Genomic DNA, 19,271 nt, shown 5'->3' with positions numbered 1-19,271 from the left:
GGATGACGAACATTGCTGGGTCGGTGGAAAGTAGTGATGTTGTAGGGCAGTGAGCGGCCAAGAAGCGGCTGGACGTCCAAAGTTACGAGTGGAAAGGCAGCCATTTCTGGCCTCGTCTTTTTCTAGTTGAAACATCCTCGATCGCCCGGACTCATGTGTGGCGCAATTGGCGCATGTCATCGATGAAGGACGCGGAGAGCAACATGAATGGCGGAGTATGTTGTTTCTAATTGGTCAACAAGAATTATTCTCTCTGATGGCAGCCATTCCCATTGGTTCGCTATTGCGCCGGCCTTGGCAATGGCTACAGTGAGGTTTACCTGTATATCTAGATACTCCGCATAACCTTATGGCTTGGTCAATTATTGTGAGCAGCACACAAGAACGATAGATATGATGTCATATCGCTATCTTTGGACTGGCCAAAAGTATCACAAAATTATTCACAAACTACTTCCAAAGTAAGCTGCCAAGTTGTGCCATACCGCCGCCAAGTGATGCTATACCATCGCCGAGTCGTACTATATGCCTTGCCAAGTATTTCGGACTTGGCTAGCAGAGTAGCCGCTACGGAGTGCCCTTTCGGAAAGTGCAGACCGGATTCTTGAACCAGTCACAATTTAGCCCCCAAATCGCCCCCAATCCCTACTACCGTGGAACCACATCCCCGCGAAACTCCATGTTTCCCCCATATCTCGGCTTTCCCCGTGCGATGTAAACATCCGCCCAGTACGGATTACTGCATTTGGACTTCCGGGAAATAACTAGAGCACATGGGTTTTGTATATAACTGTCATCTCCTGATATTTCATTTCTGATGTTTCATTTCTGATGTTTCACTTTTTACCCACGCCATCTGTAATTTGTGCTGAGCATCATGTTTGGGATACCAAAATACTTTGGCTGGAGAGGCAGGTCTCTTAACTTGGCCATTAGTTCTCTTGGCAGTCTTGATTTCTTGTATGTTGCTCCTGCCATTTGGTACAGATATATTCTGGCTCATAGCTGACTGGCCACCACCACAAGACTTTTTGGATATGACCAAGGCGTGACAGGTGGGCTGTTGGACTTGCCAGCCTTTATCAAATACTTTCCAGACATCAATCCTAAGGACCCGCTTATCGAGGAAAACCCTGCACTTAAATCACAGCGAAGTATGAACCAAGGCATTGCAGTCGCATCGTACAATTTGGGCTGTTTCTTTGGTGCTATCTTGACCATCTTTATCGGTAATCCACTAGGCCGACGAAGAACAATTTTCTGTGGTTGCATAACTATGACAATTGGCGCCTTGTTACAATGCACCTCATACAGCCTCCCACACCTGATTGTCGGGCGAATTGTTACAGGTATCGGTAATGGAATGAACACAAGTACTGTACCTACCTGGCAATCAGAATCATCGAAAGCCCACGATCGAGGCAAAATGGTTATGATTGAGGGTATGCTTATTACGGCAGGCATCACGCTTAGCTACTGGGTCAACTACGGTCAGTTCATCGCGTGTTATCTATCTATACAATAATCTTGGTTAACAATAAAGTCAGGAATGTCATTTATCGGTGAAAAGGAGGTAGCATGGAGATTTCCGATAGCGTTCCAAATTCTTTTCGCTGTGGTTATCTTCCTCTCGATTATGCACCTGCCTGAGTCTCCGAGATGGCTTGTAATGCAAGGCCGGGATGATGAGGCTTTGGACGTTCTCGAGTGCCTGAACGAAAAGTCTCGAGACGATCCTTCTATTCAGAATGAACTCCTGTCTATTAAGGAGACCGTCAAAGAGATGTCCAAAGGTTCATATAGAAGTTTGTTTGACATGAGCGAGTATCGAGAATTCCATCGGGTGGCCCTCGCCTACATCAACCAGATGTTCCAGCAGATCTCTGGAATCAATTTGATCACATACTATGTGGGTTGAGCATTTTCTATACCCGAAGCACCAGTTCTATGAATATTTTACTAACAGACACTGATAGGCACCTTCACTATACGCCGAAATTGGCCTCGGACAAGGCAGTCTTCCAAAGTTGCTGGCTGCTTGCAATGGCACAGAATACTTGATGGCTGCATTTATCCCTATTTTTATCATTGAAAAAGTTGGGCGTCGACCACTGATGCTTTTCGGAGTATGCCATAATTCGTCCTTGTCAAATATACCTGCTAACAAACGTTTGTACTCCAGGCCGCTGGAATGTCCATATCTATGGCTGTCCTTGCGGGTACCAACTACCGTCTCAAGTACCTAGACGATAAGCAAGCTGGCATTGGACAAGCGATCTTCCTTTTTGTATTCAATACGTTCTTTGCCATCGGCTGGCTTGGAATGACATGGTTGTATCCGGCAGAAATCGTGCCGCTGCGAATTCGTGCACCGACTAATGCACTGGCCACTAGGTAAGCCCTCTTACTTTCAATGCCCAGGTTTATTTTCTAACCTTATACCAATAGTGCCAACTGGATCTTCAACTTCATGGTCGTAATGATTACCCCAGTTGCATTTGACAGTATTGGATACAAAACCTATATTATCTTCGCTGTTATGTAAGAACCCGCCAGTACTTCAAACGCTCAAACAGGCTCAGTCAAGTCGAATTGAACTAACATCGGCAGAAACGCATTTATTTTCCCATTCGTGTACTTCTTCTTCCCGGAAACACGATACCGCTCCCTGGAAGAGATGGATGCCATCTTTAAGAAATCCACGAATGTCTTCAATGCCGTTACTATCTCTATCAAAGAGCCCTATCGCTACGATAAACATGGGGAGCTAAAGCCGGAGTACCTTGAAGATGCTCTCCGTCGTAATAATCCTGATGTGCATATTGCTGGTACCAAATTCGACAGCGACGAGAGTGGAGCTGAGATCAAAGCCTGAAAGTCTTCAGGACAACTATTGTATGTTTGTTGAGATGCTAGAGTTTATTTATCTATACATGCCGAGCCCATGCGGTCTTTTATATACATAAACCTTTCCTTCAACTGGAGAATTGCCCTTTATTTAATATTTAATTTCACCACTTCAACTGCCCTCTCCTGGAGGGCCTCTGCCCTTGTTATTTTCTTCCCCTTTAGAGAGTCCAAATTCAGGCTGCCGCACCGCTTGCGATCTCCCACATGGCAACTTGCGCAATGCAGATGCCCGGGCGCCGTGACACAGTCGTTGAACGTGCCATCATCGATGACGCTGTGTGTGCAGCGAGCTTCCCCCCCAAGAGGGTCCCTGTTGCATGGGCTAGGACCTTGGAAGTGCTTCTACATTGGCACTTTTCTAGCTGATAAAATTCCAGAAGATCTTCCCACTCAATGGCCACTCTCTCCGGCTTCTCGTTCGGTTCTTGAGCGTTGGCTCCCGGAGTAGTTCAAATTCTCGCATTGCGCGCAACAGTGTTCGAAGCACACGGGACAGACGGCGGCTGACTTTCAACGCGCACCTCACAGCCATGGTGGCCCATTATCCAGAGGGAAAAGTCGTCCCCTCGAACGAAGGAGCTGGCCATTCTGGGGTTTCTTGAGCAGGAGGCTGTATCTTGATTCATAAAGCTGCAAGGCCACACTTATATCTTCCTGTGTTGGAAAGCTTCTGTATCTCACCTTATATCAATTGAAGATCTTGGTATATGAGGTTTGCATTTGGAATTAGTGAAAGGTTCTTGAGATTGCCAATGTCAAATTCATCGATGTTTCAGTCAGAATTTCCTTTGTAAATGGGAGTTAATATGTGATGTCCATACATCAACCTCTAGAGCAACAAATCGACTTGACGGCCACACCGTGCTTTTCACTGAAGCATTGAATGCCTGTCTTCGTTTTGTAGAGATACGCATCTTCTAGCACGGGTCAACTAACTTCACACGAGGTTGGCAAGCCCTTGGCCGCCCGACTAACTAACTGCATGGCAATTGACCAATTAATCTGATCAGCCAACTATATTTTACCAGGCACACGATGGAAAAGGTATATATGATAGGCAAGTAGTTTTCATTGACTAACTAATGATCAAATTAGCAGGTTGCTGAATCCTGCCCGTCGAAGAACCTGATAGGATGCAAGGTATGTAATCTACAAGGTCGTGATATGTGTCAAGGTATGTGGCGCCCTCCTCCCATCAACACCCGTGAGGTTTCTCGGAGAAACCCCAGCATAGAGAATGTTTAAGAAAAAGAAGCGCCTTCACTCTCCAGGGCCGGGAACGGAAAGAAACCCATGAAGGCCGAAGCCATCGAGTAACCTTCAGCAAGCCACAATGTGGAGCCCCAATGGATTTACATACCGTAGTAATGTAAACTGTAGATGGAGAGAAAAAGAAAACGAGGAAGGGCGCAGGCGAGGGGCCGAATTTATTTGTCTAGAATTTCCACGCTAGAGCTGATTGGGCTTCGGATGATGAGTTTGTCCGGAAAGACCCACTACTATCAAATCTATTCTGAGCACCGTCTACTAAGTAAGTTGTACATTCATTGCTTCTTAGACGGGATGAGAACGGCCTTGATGAATCAAATCTGAAAAATTCTAAAGTTTTTGCTGCATTGATATTTAAAGTTTTTCAAGAGAGATAGCTCAATACCGAAGCAATCAATCTTGTCCCTTCCCCTGACTTATAATCAAGGCGGAAATTGAACTAGTAAAGAATCAGTAGATCGCCCACGAATACCCACCTTGGTAGCGCATGGCGTTCAATTGTATAATTGAAACCCACATTATAAAGTCAACTATTCTTGTTGAACTATTGCTAACCAAAGCCCCCACTTGATAGTAAATAAGCCAATCATACATCTCCCGTCTCCTTGTCCGTCCATCGGAGCCCGCGGACAGCCGAGACCTTAGCAGTGTTCACTACCTCGCGGAGCTCGCGGAATGACTTGATACCCCTACCTGACCAAAACTGACACCCACGATGAATTCTGAAGCCCTTGATTTATCTCCTTCTGATCCTCCGACAAGGAAACGAAAGCGCACAGCATGCCGGACGTGCAGGGACCGCCGCATCAAATGTGACAATGGTCGGCCTACATGCCAGTCGTGCTGCAATTTGAAGTTACCTTGCGTGTACCCCGATGATGTTTCCTCTGCGCATACTAAGTCAGTCGAATATAAGTTGCTCTTTGACCCGATGCCATGAAGCTGACAAATATTTTAAAAATAAAGGTTTGACCCTGGTTCTGTAGAGATTTTGAATCAGTTGCAGGAGATTCGAGCCATGCTGGATCATGTAGTCCAAACTCACGCGGGCTCTCGTGCTTCTTCTAGGCATTCTTCAACGTTTGAGTCCTCCAGGAGGCCTATGTTAGGCTTTGAAATGCCAAATAGCCCGAGAGTTGAGAGCCACGGAAATGTGCATGGTAGGAACAACAATGGCGATTGTTCATCGAATGGTCCCCGTACTGGAATTGAAGGACTACTTTACTGGCCCAGAATTGTAGATTTTCTGGGCACACCGGTCGTGGAACAATCGTTTGTTCTCGAGTCTACTTTGAACTCAGCGAAGGGAACTGCGCCGGCACCCCGCTATAAACAATATGGAATCCGCGAGAATGACCTGCCTACACTTTGCAGAAGGTTCCTAGTTTACGTGCATATTCGGAATCCTATACTCGAGCCCGGAGAACTTGAACAGTATGCGAAAGAATTGTCGGAAACTGGGATTAAATGGGACTCTAAGTCTTGTCTCGTGGTATGTGGTTTTCCCATTCTATTCCCTGTGTATCGAATTTTTCTGATCATTCGATTCAGCTATTGGCATGTGGACTTGGCTGTTTGGCTTCCGAAATCTATGATAAACACCACGAGGACCTGGATGATAACTCAATCAAAGATGATGCATCTTATGCCCGGGCAGAAGCATATTATGAAGCAGCATGCAAGCGCATCGGTTCTCTTGGTACAGAACTCTTAGACATCCAATGTCTGTATTTAGCCGGGATATATGAAAAGCACATGCTGCGTATTCTTCAAGCATGGTTCTGGACAGAGCAAGCTTGCTCACGACTGTACGCATATCTGCTTTGCAGGAGTAGACCGGCAGAATCCTGTGAACACAATGACCGCCGTATCGAACAACGCCTCTATTGGTCTTGCATCAAAGCAGAAAGGTCAGAAAACCCAAAGAGCCATCCATATATTACAAAATGCTTATTTCTTCAATCCAGCGAGTTCCTAAAGGAACTTCCCCTACCTCGAAGTGCTCTCATATCTCTTGATTATCCAGATTCATTTCCCTCGCCTCCTACACTACCTGAATTATACAATGAACGCTCTGGCACTATCACCCGGGATGTATCATTCAGCAAAAGTCAGGAGTATAGTTGGCTATACTACCTCGCTGAGATTGCGTTACGAAGAACACTTGATCATGCACTGCCACTTGTATATCTACCGGAAGGCCCAAAGGTATGGATGAAAAATATCAACTATGTTTCTCAGCAATTCACACACATCGATCACCAATTGACGACATGGTATGAACATCTGCCTCTTGTGATAAGGCCATCTCAAGACCCTGAAATCGTACCGAGTCATCAGCTATCTTGTCTGCTCCAAGGAAGATTTCTGGGTGGTAAAGAGGCTATTCTCCGGCCGTTCCTTTATTACACTTTACACCACGATGGCCCCGTAGATCGACACGTTATTTTGCGTGCCAATGAATATGTGAAATTAGCAAGCGGCTTGATTATTCATCTCAGCAAGCAAGGTCGCCATGGTGGGATTTGGTATGCGCTTCGCGGTATCTGGGGACTCGCTATGGTCATTTTGACGGTTGAACGTGCAAATATCAAGGATTTACACTCTCCTGTCAATCTTTCAGACCTGATGAAAATTTCGTCGAGAATGTTGTGTACTTGGAGCTCTGAAGCGCCAGATGTTCGACAGATGTATGATATTTTGGGCCGTGCATTGTTGATTGTTTGCCCTGAAGCTTTTTAGAAAGACTTTCAAAAATAGACACGAAAAATAGGAGAAAGGATTTTTACATAGATCTCTCATCGGTATACAGAAAAATACCAATATATATATATTATCGTGATCCTGCAACTCCGTATCGGCGGAGATCTTGATCGATGCTGCGTGAGCAGACCGAGACGCGTTGCGAAGCAAGTATTATTGCTCGGGGCCAAGGTACACTCCAGGGACTGAGTAGTGTCGTCCAAAATGCGGATTTTAGTTCTCCATGGCCTTACGAGGCATGCCAAACGCGTTGATGAGCCCCGTTGCTCCACCCTGACTGGAAGCAATCGAATCCTCGCTGGGTGTTGTGAGATATGGCCTTTCATAAGACCCGTTCAACTGGGCTACAAGATCTGGTGAGATATTGTGTTATGGTGGGCTAGCACATGTATTCTCCAGATAGAAAGCAATGGGAAAGAAAAGAAGGATTCGATAAGATGAAAATTATGTGTACATCGTCGAAAAGATAGCTATTCGGCAGTGACATAGGAAAATAGTATCGCAAGACGACCTTGCCCGTGACATTCACAGATGAGATACTTTGATTGGGTAGAATATGTATCAATGAGCCACTAAGGAAAGAGTCGTTCGTTGGCAAGGTGATAGGAATCGCGCCAACGATTGGTAAATCTTGGATCTTGCATCGAGAATGGACGCACAAACCCCCAGATTGGACAAGACTGCTGCCTTGGTTTGGTTTCCAAGTAATTAGATCGTATTGAGATTCCAGGACTCTGATTCCGCTAATCTCATGTACAATATCGCTTATCCAGTCGACAAGTTCGTCGTGAACATCACTTCCAGGAAGACGCAGTCCAAAATCTCCCACACGATGCGCCAGCCGACGAAGCTTTTCAATCCGGATGAAACTATCGTCGACGGCGTCCAAAGTTCCTACAAGCTGAGTCAGGCCGAATCTTGAGATAAAAGTCAATGATACCCTTTTGAGAACCATGATGAGATGTGTTTTTTAACGGACTTGGTTAGCGCATATCCTTTATTCGTGGCGTTTCAAACAAACTTTCCCTCGGTTAAGATATATCGATCCACTTGAACTATGACGAAGACTTCGCTACAGCCTGCACTGCCCTGTTCCGCTTCCTCGAGCCGACGTATGAGACTTTATACAGAGTACTCTGCTTTGAATTACAAAGCAAGGCTAAAATTGAGCCCTGGAGTGAACGATGCTGATTGATATTACTAGAGTCACGACTGGAAGGCGATATCAACCAGCATTGAAGATCATTGGCCTGTGATTATCAATTTGCTAAAAATGCATTTCTGGACATCAAGCTAGATACTGTCTCTGATTGTATACGAATAATGCCAGTCAGGACGTGCGAGGTCCTGTCGAATCTTATAGACAGACTCGGCGTCCTCCAGAAGTCCCATGTTCAAGTCGACGATTTTCATTCCCTCCTCACAGGTTTCCACCCTTCCGATGCAGCCCAAAAAAGGAACTGTAACTTGAGACAAACCAGCAAAGCCATCATCGGCTGGACCTCCCGCGTTACAAAACACCACAGCACAGGTATTTTCGCATGCTCGACTAATGAGAGCCGCATCGAGGAATACCTGTTCTGCAAGCTGATTATGCAGCGTGCCCTGTGGTGCACAGTCCGTGAGCTTCCAGAAAGATGGCACAATGATTAGCTTTGCGCCCTGTGCTATTAATTCGCGGAAGGCTTCTGGGAAGGCAACATCCCAGCAAACTAGCATGCCGACTTTTCCCAATGGCGTATCAAAGGCAACATGAGCATCATGTTGTGAGCTTTTCACGTATAGCCGCTCAGGATGCCAAAGATTCTTTTTCGCATATCGACCGGCCACGGTACCAGTATTGTCAATGAAATAGACCACATTGTAGATTGCTTCTGTTCCTGTTGTTTCATCGCGATGCAGTTCCGCCGCGGATCCCGGCACAATGCATATATTGCATTCTTTCGCAAGACTACAATACGTGTCCAGGTGCACTTTCCAATTCGCGCATTGGTCGCGGAACTTTGGATCCTCGGGGAGGAAATCTCCTAATTGGTACTCAGGAAGAACTGCCAAGTTTGCACCATCAGAAGCAGCTTTTCGAATGTAGGCAATTCCACGAGCCAAGTTAGACTCAGTTTGGTGAGGCTAAATTTAGATTTCAAGTCAGAATCTATAAAGAGACATTGAATGCACGTAATCTACATACCTGTGGGTGAAGTTGGATAAGTGCAACTTTGATCGTCGACATGGTTGCGAATTTGAAAGAATGCAAAGAGACAGATGATAGTCTGATTGAAATATTGAACCAGCACAAAATCTTTGAAGAATAAAGATCATTTAATATCGTCCATTGGTGAAACTTCGGCTTGATATAGATTTGAGGGGGAAATGCTCCGTGTGGCCCGCGGAGCTCGCGGAGACTACTTCAATTGACTTCTATTCGAATAGCAAGTACATGCGATGTCCCGATCGAACCGAGCATTCATAAACCCACATCCTGCAAGGACCTTCTTAAAATGATAAACATTCGTCCCTCCTCGGTTTGAATCAGCACCGATGAGCTTTGATTCGACGATAGAACCGAAGCATACACAAATATGTCATCTGGAATTGGTCTGATCGCCGAAACATGAGCTCAGCAGTATCCGTGATATGCTCTGGTCCTTAGATAGAGTTATCATCAACATATATCTGTGCACAGTGGGTAATTTCGCCCTTATCGGGCTGAGAGTATTAGAGAAGGTCGATATCACAATCATGGAACGATAGCGCTTGCCATTTCCCCGCACCCGATACGAGGTCTCATTTAATATAATAAGGTGCTTTCAAAGTATTCAATGTGCCAGAGTATAGGACAGTGTTCGACTTGCCTTTTTGTAACGGGAAGTATCAACCATCTTCACAGTTATGACCGAAGCCATTGATATTGAAATGAGTGAAAACGGATTTGATAGCGAAAGGAAGGTTTTGGACGCTCCTGGGACAGCTCTTATGAAGATTTCTGGTAAGCTATATCATCACTTGTTTTTTGAAGTAACCACTATTTTTCAACGGCTGATCAAACGAAACAGCCGAAGAGGGACCCGGCGACAGCATAACCATCCTTGAGCCAAAGCCCACATTGAACCCGAACGACCCTTTGGTAAGAGATCTGAACATAAATCTATTCCAGAATGCAATATGTTGACACTCACTTTGAAGAATTGGTCATCTGGCCGAAAAGCCGTCAACTTCGCCATTGTGTCTGTGTTTACGCTCTTGGTCTTTGCATTGTACATCTGAACTTCACCATTCTAGTTGATTCAGCGAGCTAATGAATCTAGGATTGATATCGGGCCAGTGATATGGCAAGACTTTGAGCAACTTCTTCATATTTCTTATCCCCAGCTGAACAATCAATATGCGGTAAATTGTGTCTCCCTCGGGCTTGGATCAATATGCTTGGTGCCTTTGGCTCTGAAATTTGGTCGCCGACCAATATATCTTCTGACCACTGTCGTGGTTCTGGTCACCACGATATGGCAGGCCGTACTCCGAGATTTGCCCAACATGATGGCTGCACAGGTATTTAATGGACTTGCGTGTGCCGTTGGTTGGACGCTAGTGCCGATCACAGTAGGACACGTGGATTTTAACTACTTGACCATAGAGAGACTCTAATACTGGCCTTACAGATTACCGATTTATTCTTCGTTCACCAAAGGGGTCGAGCAAACTCAATCTATCAATTGATGAGTAGTACTGGGGTATGGAAATTCGATCTGAAGATATGGGTAGTATGTTGACTCGATGAAAATCAAAGGTCTTTCTCGCTCCAGTCGCCGCCGGATATATCGCTGATAGCCAGGGATGGCCATGGATATACTGGTGGTGTGCTATTTTTGTAGCCGTTAATCTGGTTCTCTTCATCTTCTTCTTTGAAGAGACCAAGTTCAGCATCCAGACCATAACCGGACTGGAGATGAGCGCCCTGGTCCCAGATGTTGACACTGGCACGGGCAGCTTGGCTGGCCATTACAAGAGGCAGATTTTAACGGATTCTTCTGTTGGGCTGACGATGAACGCATCACCACATCCAATCGAATTACACAACTGGGACGAACCGTCCATTCCGCGAAACACATGGCGCCAACGCCTAGCAATATTTACACCATCCACCGAACCCTCCAGTCAATACATATCACATCTATATCGACCACTCCAAGTACTGGTGACCATCCCAGCCGTCACTTATGTTACAATACAATATAGCTCGACACTTGTATGGTTCGCAGTAGTAGCGACCACACAGTCCCAATACTTTTCCCTGCCACCATATAACTTTGGTACGATAGGGATCGGTTTGCTAAATTTATCCCCCTTCATTGGTTCTGTTTTTGGATGTGCCTGGGGAGGTCCATTGAGTGATTGGTCAATCCAAGTACTGGCACGCCGAAATGAGAACATCTATGAGCCCGAAATGCGTCTTTACATTTCTATAGTACCTGGAATCGTGGGTCCCGCAGGACTGTTTCTGTATGGATACACCATTGCAGAGGTATCTCCTCCTCCCCAAATCCAATCCAAGACCGAAGTGCGTCTGAATCCGATTCTAACAAAGCCATTTCAGGGCTTGCCGTGGATCTTACCGTGTCTAGGATCTGGGCTTTATGGCTTTAGCATGGCGGCATTGATACCCATTGTTCTGGTCTATCTCTCGGACTCCTATCATAAAGTGAGTGCCACTAATCAATGCCGCTTGAGTGCATAGGCCAGCTATCGCTTATTGTTGAATGATCGCTAATTATGTTCATATCAAGATTCTCGGAACCGCATTGATCGGGGTCAGCTTTGTACAATATATGTGTGCCACATTGATCGTCTTCGTGTTAGACCCTTGGATCAACAACATGGGTCTATACGGAACATTTACACTCATTGGATGCTTAGCGCTTGGATGCAACTTGCTCTGTATTCCAATGATTCTGTTTGGAAAGAAATGGCGCATATCGTCTAGGGCTCAGTATGAAAGAATGTCAGAAGTCCATGTTGGAGAGAGAGCTTAAAGCCATGACATAAATTTCCTTATATATACTGTGATTGGATGCCATTATGAAAGATATATTATATTGCCATTATACATCATCACCAAACATCATCTTGTCCAAGACAGCCAGGCACCCCTTATCTGCTCGCCGGACAATCAAATCTACGGACCCACGATAATCGGAGCACCTACGCTATCACAAAATTAATTTTTTTGAAAACAAAATGCTGAAATTTTGAGAGATCGATGGGCAGGTGGGCCATTGGTCATGGTAATATGGCTACATCGTCGACTAGATGAGCTGAACTCCCTGTTACTGGCAAATGCAATTCTGCGATTATCGCAGTCTTGTTTCATCATACTAGATAAATGTTCAAAGATTACCACTTCTAAAATTTAATGATCGGTGATCTGTACTACAATCAAAGATAGATAGATATTAAGGAGACCAGCGATGGGATCTTTACGCTATGGATAAGTCCATTGATCTAAGACTTGGACAGCCTTCCGTGATGAATGACCAACGATATCGTTATTAATCTACCGTCTCAAGAATCCCTATTTGATGGAACCGAGACTATCAACAGAGCAGCCATTTTTCGTTATTACATGGAACTAGTCAGGAATGAGAGCCGTATCTACTCAACACTCTATTCAGCCCGAGAGCAGACTTGATCACTCGTGGAGCGATCGAAACTGGTTGGGGAATTGCATAAGACATGGCATGGAAGGACAAGTTGCCCGTGGTGTCCGGCCAGAACTGCCTATCCAATGTGACAAAGACTTGGCTCTGCCAATTATTTCGATGCATTTGGATATTTGAGTTGCCTCACAATCATCCATCGCTTTTCTATACAACACGGCTCCTGGACAAGCAGTCATCACGACATGCAACAGAACAAGGTGCGAGATGGCCGGCACCTCAACTCACGTTTATGTGACACTGGGGCAATTTGTTTTGCAGCCGCAAGACAGCCTATCCAGCTTCTGAACTCGGTAGACTTTTCGAATTGACGAAAGTAATCTTTGGTTGGTTTTCCGTTTTCTTTCATTTGTTAACGTTGGGTAGAACAAGGCTTGTGCTAGCCAACTACTTGAAAGGATGTTTCTCTGCCACCCCCTCTCTAATTTCCTTACTCTGTTCGCCAATATTCTTCAAAATACTCCGGGGCCACATGCCCTCTCCGATCTCAAGCTCATGGAGTTAGTCATTTCCTTACGTTCGGAACCCGCTTTCCATGCCAATGCCCCCACGGCCAATGCTGCTCAACTTTTTGTAAAATTGGGTAATGTTGCTGGCAAATTCATCAAAAGGGCCCATTCCAATGGATCCAAGCCGATGAAGCGTGGTCGGGATGGATATGATCATCACCAAAAGAACAGCTTATATCCTACTGCAGCCCGAGGTTCGCATATGTCCGAGACTTTCACACAACAAAATGACTTCATAGTAAAAATCAAACTCGTTTTGCTTTTTATCTAAGCCTGACTGGGAGACTGGCGCTTACTCTCCATTCAGACACAAACTTGTACGGGAGACTTCCCAACAACTTTATCTCTCTATCCGCAAGTAAATCCATCTCACCTTTACCCATCCCAATCAATCGAAGGTGATGATTTATCTGCTATGGGGATATCAAACACACCGGCGGACATTCTTCCGGACAATTTAACACCATCTTTTTCGGACGCCGTGTCTTCGTTTGCATTGTCACCTTTGATACCAGAAAACTTCAAATGGGATCTGGCCAACTTGGGGAATATGGATTTCAGTTTGCTGATTTTGGTTGAATGAGTTAAGGCCTGATCGATGCTATAATTAGATCTAAAAGATTTTGAAGTACTTCTATAGCTGCATATGTTTAGAATAATACACTACCGGTCCGAAACTACATATGAATGATAGTCCAGTTGAATTATATGAAGCTATCAAATGAGATTCCGGACATTGGAGCGGTAAACTTTCTCTAAGTTCGGTCATCAAAGAGGTAATCTCGATCGACGGCAAGGCGTCCCGCCATCATTTCCCCCCTCTAGTGCTCAGCAAGTCTAATGGCAAGATAAACCCACCCCTGGCGCCCCACTTCCAGGTTCATAACCGGCAACGAGACACAAAGTGGCTTCTGGTGATGCAGTGCCTCGTAGTGGTTGAACTCTACCTTCCCAGTCTTTAGATGTTGAATCACAACATCCATCAACTCTGGGTCCGCCACCAAACGGTCCGTCATTGTAAGTCGCACTGAAACCCACCAGAGCTCGGGAAGGGTGCTGAGATTCTCAAATTTGGGTTGACCGTTTTCTAGAAAGATTGTACGATTCTGAGTCAAGGCTTTCCGTTTTTCATCGTCCATGACTGAGAGAATTAAAATTAATTTGCGCTTGATTTCCGGATTGAATATGTGGATAGATTGTGGTGGTCGGTTAATGTTGCACGAGAATAATGAAGGTCTCGAGAGCTCGAGGCTCTTTTTATTCATGGTGGTGGTTGATTGAGAACAATGGTCTTTACCTTATATTTTCGATAATACCATTCATTGATCTTTGATCCAGTCCAGCTTTTTGAATGAAACTGACTCCAAATATAACTTGAAAGCTTAGCTGTACAAATCTTTCATCTCAAAGACAAAGACATATAACGAGAAAATGGAAGAAATAACCATCAACTGGCTTAAACATGATGGAAATCAATTGTGGGCATGTTGCTGGTGTCCAGGAAAGGAATACTTTGTTTGTACATTCAGTCGAACTTCATATGTTTGCTGTGTCCGACCATAGTTGTTGGATGTGACATACAAGGCAGTTGAAAAAACAGAGATCTTGATTCTTGGGAGAAAGGATTATTACTTGTACCCAGGAGAGGCTTCGCAAACATATAGGCAACAAAGATGCAATACGTCAAAGACCACTGCGCTACATTGATGGAAAATCAAACGCCCCGATGAATGGATGAATAAATAGAACGAATTTATATTATACAAACAGCGTACTAAGGTTTACACCTGAAGATCATCAATGACACGCCCCAACGTCCCATTGCTCCACGCATCAACTCGCTCCCGATCACACTTCTCGTACAAAGCACGAGCCAAAGCGGCCAGCTGGGCATGCTCCTTCTCTTCAGCTTCAGCAGCCTGAATTTGGATCCAGCTGATAACACCAGAACGGGTAATCAGGGTCGTACTGCCGCCGACCTGGGCAGCACGGTAGACAATGTGTAGGATCTTTCGTCGAGCCGCTGGGCCGAGTGTGGGTGATTGGTAGAGGGAAAGGACACGCTCGAAGACATTGGCGCGTCGGTATACTTCCATATCCTGTGACGTGTTAGCAATTGTGCGAGTATGAAGTAAAATAATAGACTTACAGCTTCGGTGCGGAGAGCCTTAACGAATAGACTCAGTAGCCAGTCGATCTCATCGAAATAGCCATCGTCCAGCTCGGGTTCGTGGAGCAGGATCTTATCGACCCAGTATGTGGGGATCTTCTCAACTTCCCATACTGGAGCTTTTTGAAGGAACTTGTTGACTTTGCCGTAGACTTTGTGGAGGGGGTTTGTGAGAACGGCCAGGCAGTTCGAGGCACATTCGCCGACGATCCAGGGAACGGGCTTTTCCATGCCGATGTTGTTGACTGTTTCGAGGAGTTCTCCGGTCAAGGTGAACACCGTGCGCCATTCTTCGTACTTGGACTCCTTGAGCTTGGCCATGAAGCGGACGAGATTGGCAAATGCCTGCCTGCGGACTTCTTCGTGTTCGGAGCATAGGCAGAGCATGAGTTCGCCGATGTGGCCCTGGTCCACTGCTTCTTCAATTTCTTCTCTTTCCCATTTGTTAAGAGCGTTGTGGGTGGTGCCTTCGGTGGGCAGGAATCCGAAGATCTCATCAAGATCAATTGCGGAGACCTTATTGGTCGTAGGCACAGCTGATCCGGAGTCAATATCCATTTTGTCTTCTGCGTCGACGTCATCCGCCTCCTTGAGCGACTTCTTAAACAGAGATTTAGTCTTTTTAGTCTCAGTTGCCTCGATCAATGCATCGCGAGCAGCCTTCAGTGTCTTGGTGCTTTCACCCGCCTGCTTCAGGTTTCCGAGAAGACTGGCGATCCAAGATCCAACGGCAGTTTCGACAGACGCATCTCCAGCTTTGACGACAAACGGCCATTGCTCAACGATGACAGCCACGAGCGCGCTAGTAGTTCCAGAATCCGAGGACAATGATTGAAGCAGATCGAGATAGTGAACAGGCTTCTTTGCAACGCGAGAGACACAGTTGTCAAAGAATATCAACTGCTGGTGCAAGGCGTCAGACTCAGAGTTCTCAAGACTGGATAGGATAGATGTAAATGCGTGGGGGGAGCTCTGCAAAATGGAGTTCTCAACCAGTACAGTCTTGAGCAAACTAGAGATACGCCGCGAAGAATTTTTGTCCGAAGTATCCATAAGGACCTTCAGAATAGAGGTGAATGGGGAGTATTGCATGTTTGCTGGCTTTTGCCACCAACGCAGTGAAGCTGATTGCTGTGCGATCTGAAGAATACTCTGCAGTTGACTCATAAGCGATTCTGAGTCGTCTGCGCTGACATCCGAGGCTTCTAGTCTCTTGAGTAAGTCGACCAAAACCAGCGACACGTCAAAGTTCTCCTCGAGGGCAATATCAGGCATCACCTCGTAATAGCAGGTCAAGAGCTCGGCAACAGCCTCCTGTTGTGTCAAGTCTTCCTTCTCTGTTCGGCGAAAGAGAACTACAACATCCTTGACTGCCGGGCATCGGCGAGAGAACTCCGCGAGAAGCTTAGCGGAAGCCTGGTTCCAGAAGAGTTGGCCTTGGCCATGGTCGGCCTGGAAGACTTTGAGAACGGCTCGCAGTTTAGCAAAAGCGACAGTCAGAATTCGAACGGCGAACAACGTGATGATTTCCGCATTCTGGTTAAGACAGCGGGTCATGATCTTCTGGCTGAGGGGACGAGGAAGGATATTTTCGATAACGATGGAAACCGGCGGTGGCAGGATGGGCTGCTTCTCCTTCCAACCGCAGTTCGCAGGAACAGGCAGCTGCACAGTTGAGAAGAGGAAAGCCGACTCAGCCATCCATGAGGGGGTGGCCTTGGGGTCTGAAATGAACATAGTCTTTCGCGAGAAGAAATCCGCAATCAACTCAGGTGCGACCTTGAATATTGTGACGAGCAACTCAATCTGCAGACTATCCTGATCTGGCCGGAGACACTGGATAAGAAAGGAAAGAGACCCGTTCCTCACCGGAACGGAGTCTCTGTATTTGTCGACATAAACGGGCGAATCAAGGCCCAACTCAATGCACGCATCGTCGTCGGTAGGCAAAGTCTCTGGGTCAGTTCCGACCGGGTACCAGCCTGTTTCCGGTAAGAGAACACCAAGCCCGGCAGTCTTGCAGACATTCATCATGACCCGGTGAATCTCATTGGCAATCACAATGCCGTCAGGGTTCGCTTCCTCTGATTCTCGGTCATATCCATACAGGGTCACCAGGCGCTCCAAATTTTGGCGGTTAAAGAACTTGCTCTTAGACTTGCGCGAGAGATTGGCATCTTGCACCACGTCCCGCTCAATAGCCTTGATAATCTCCAGCACTGTCTCCCGAGAATCTTTGCGGATATATTCGAGGAAAGATCTGGTAATTTTATGCTGTTCGATGATATCGCCCTTCTCGGAAGCATGTTGGAGTCTCAGGTTCGCAAGCAAGTATGTCTGAGCGTTCCGTCTGAGAGTCGACTTCTTCGATTCTCCATCTGGGCCCTCCTGCATCTTGTTAGGAGTTAAGAATACCTCTAATCGCTTGAAGGTAATGTAACGCCGGAGATATAACTGGCGTGCCACGGCTCCTCCATCGAAAGTGACCATCTCCGTAAGCAAACGCAGACATGGTGAGATCAAATGCTCCTTAGACTTGGTTGCTGTGAGACCGCGATTGAACAATCGCAGCTGATCTTTCTGCAGAAGATGCTTGCACAGTGCGATTCCGAATTCTCGGAATTCCAGCTCCGAGGAGATTGTCTTAAAGAAAAGCGCCAGAACAGATGGTACACCTGTTAACAAAGGTTCGTTGTTGTTTCCGTCTGCAAACGCCCAGGAGGCAATCAAATCTGGGAAACAGACTGAAGTCTCATCCTCCTTGCCGGAATTGGTGATTTGCTTATCGCAATAATTCTTGAGGACGCGCAACTTCTCCACCTTGGCAGCTTCATTCTCTGCTTGGCCTATCGACAGGAGGAATTCTTTGAACTTGTTGATGCCTGTAAAACTGAGTCAGTTTGCTAGCCGCTTTAGAGTTATCTGTCTGTCTCACCTTGCTTCGCCAGCGGAGCATTTTGCTGGACAGCTAACAGTTCACGTAGCTGGGATGGATTCTTGATATTTGATGTGACAGCTGGCTTCTCTGCCTCTGGTTCATCGAGCTTTCTTCGCTTCGCCCGCGACGGGTGCTCTGTGATGTGCGACATGATTGATGAGGTTGAACTGATTGTGTTTTTTTTTTAAAATCTTCAGATGTTCCGACCTTATCGAGATTTGATACCTGATTGGTCGAAACCTCCCCGCCTGGCAGACGACAGTGGATACACCGCCTCCTTCTGCAGGATTAATCATAAGGCGGTGTGAATCCAGTCTCCGACAACAAGTGTACGAGGTCGCATTAAAATGGGTCGAGAGGAAGTTTGGAGAAAGGCCTAGTATTATGCTCAGAAAATTAGCATGCTGATGATAGGGAAGAAAGGATTTGTCATTGTTATTTTGATTTGAAAGGTTATAACGAGCTCTAATATTGAAAACTCAATACGGCCAACCTAGTTCCGGTATCATATAATAATGCAGTGGCTATTTGAACGCCGCCCAGCAGTGAGTTGATCCCCTCAACTTCCACCGGTCAGCTGATTGTTGGACTGTTGAACCTCCCCAAAAAATTTACATCAAAATGAAATGCGAAGCTCGTTTTTCTCTCCGAAGCACCATGACCTTGTGCGTGTGCTGAATATAGACTCTATTAAGCTTGGCGATGAACTCTCATTCCTAGGTGAGGATCATGACGTGATAAATCTACAGAGATTCCCTTCTCGCACTACTTATTGGCTTTCACTTCCCGTGGGCCTTTCTAACAGTGCTCGGCACTCGTTCACTGAATCGATCTAAACTATAAGAGAGCGGTCTGGCCCAATTGGTTCCACCGATGACTTTTGAAATCTTATTAGTTTAACACATGTGTGAGATATATCAAGAGCCCTGGAGGGTTCTTCTGGGCTAGATGAATGGAAACGAATTCTTGTCTATCAGAAGTGAATGATCGGCTTGACCTCA

The 19,271-nt window shown here is 46.0% G+C and overlaps 8 protein-coding genes across 8 annotated transcripts; 3 read left to right on the top strand and 5 right to left on the bottom strand.

Moving 5' to 3' along the window:
• Window positions 1-1,426: 1,426 nt before the first annotated feature.
• N7529_001613 (Major facilitator superfamily domain general substrate transporter) lies at window positions 1,427-2,875 on the top strand (the record flags this gene model as incomplete). The annotated part of the gene is made up of 6 exons (XM_057237144.1): window positions 1,427-1,490; window positions 1,548-1,909; window positions 1,977-2,126; window positions 2,183-2,394; window positions 2,449-2,541; window positions 2,611-2,875. The coding sequence occupies 6 exons, from the start codon at window positions 1,427-1,429 to the stop codon at window positions 2,873-2,875; spliced, it is 1,146 nt and encodes a 381-aa protein (XP_057101831.1).
• Window positions 2,876-3,114: 239 nt separating this feature from the next.
• Window positions 3,115-3,512, top strand: N7529_001612 (uncharacterized protein; the record flags this gene model as incomplete). Its single annotated transcript, XM_057237143.1, has 2 exons — window positions 3,115-3,186; window positions 3,288-3,512. 2 exons carry the CDS (start codon window positions 3,115-3,117, stop codon window positions 3,510-3,512), a joined length of 297 nt encoding a protein of 98 aa, XP_057101830.1.
• A 3,643-nt stretch (window positions 3,513-7,155) lies between these two features.
• On the bottom strand, window positions 7,156-7,897 carry N7529_001611 (uncharacterized protein; the record flags this gene model as incomplete). The annotated part of the gene is made up of 2 exons (XM_057237142.1): window positions 7,156-7,295; window positions 7,606-7,897. The coding sequence occupies 2 exons, from the start codon at window positions 7,895-7,897 to the stop codon at window positions 7,156-7,158; spliced, it is 432 nt and encodes a 143-aa protein (XP_057101829.1).
• A 338-nt stretch (window positions 7,898-8,235) lies between these two features.
• On the bottom strand, window positions 8,236-9,172 carry N7529_001610 (carbon-nitrogen hydrolase family protein; the record flags this gene model as incomplete). The annotated part of the gene is made up of 2 exons (XM_057237141.1): window positions 8,236-9,069; window positions 9,131-9,172. The coding sequence occupies 2 exons, from the start codon at window positions 9,170-9,172 to the stop codon at window positions 8,236-8,238; spliced, it is 876 nt and encodes a 291-aa protein (XP_057101828.1).
• A 659-nt stretch (window positions 9,173-9,831) lies between these two features.
• N7529_001609 (uncharacterized protein) lies at window positions 9,832-10,206 on the top strand (the record flags this gene model as incomplete). The annotated part of the gene is made up of 3 exons (XM_057237140.1): window positions 9,832-9,928; window positions 9,996-10,066; window positions 10,126-10,206. 3 exons carry the CDS (start codon window positions 9,832-9,834, stop codon window positions 10,204-10,206), a joined length of 249 nt encoding a protein of 82 aa, XP_057101827.1.
• Window positions 10,207-10,720: 514 nt separating this feature from the next.
• Window positions 10,721-10,939, bottom strand: N7529_001608 (uncharacterized protein; the record flags this gene model as incomplete). Its single annotated transcript, XM_057237139.1, has 1 exon — window positions 10,721-10,939. The coding sequence occupies one exon, from the start codon at window positions 10,937-10,939 to the stop codon at window positions 10,721-10,723; it is 219 nt and encodes a 72-aa protein (XP_057101826.1).
• A 3,044-nt stretch (window positions 10,940-13,983) lies between these two features.
• N7529_001607 (uncharacterized protein) lies at window positions 13,984-14,301 on the bottom strand (the record flags this gene model as incomplete). Its single annotated transcript, XM_057237138.1, has 1 exon — window positions 13,984-14,301. The coding sequence occupies one exon, from the start codon at window positions 14,299-14,301 to the stop codon at window positions 13,984-13,986; it is 318 nt and encodes a 105-aa protein (XP_057101825.1).
• A 642-nt stretch (window positions 14,302-14,943) lies between these two features.
• Window positions 14,944-18,421, bottom strand: N7529_001606 (NPA1/URB1 family protein; the record flags this gene model as incomplete). The annotated part of the gene is made up of 3 exons (XM_057237137.1): window positions 14,944-15,261; window positions 15,312-18,214; window positions 18,268-18,421. 3 exons carry the CDS (start codon window positions 18,419-18,421, stop codon window positions 14,944-14,946), a joined length of 3,375 nt encoding a protein of 1,124 aa, XP_057101824.1.
• Between the last annotated feature and the right edge of the window lie 850 nt (window positions 18,422-19,271).

Source organism: Penicillium soppii (genome assembly GCF_028829465.1).
Source record: "Penicillium soppii strain IBT 18220 chromosome Unknown utg000002l, whole genome shotgun sequence".
Lineage (NCBI taxonomy): Eukaryota > Fungi > Ascomycota > Eurotiomycetes > Eurotiales > Aspergillaceae > Penicillium > Penicillium soppii.
Note: the sequence above shows the minus strand (reverse complement) of the source record. Positions and strands in the feature narration are given on the sequence as shown.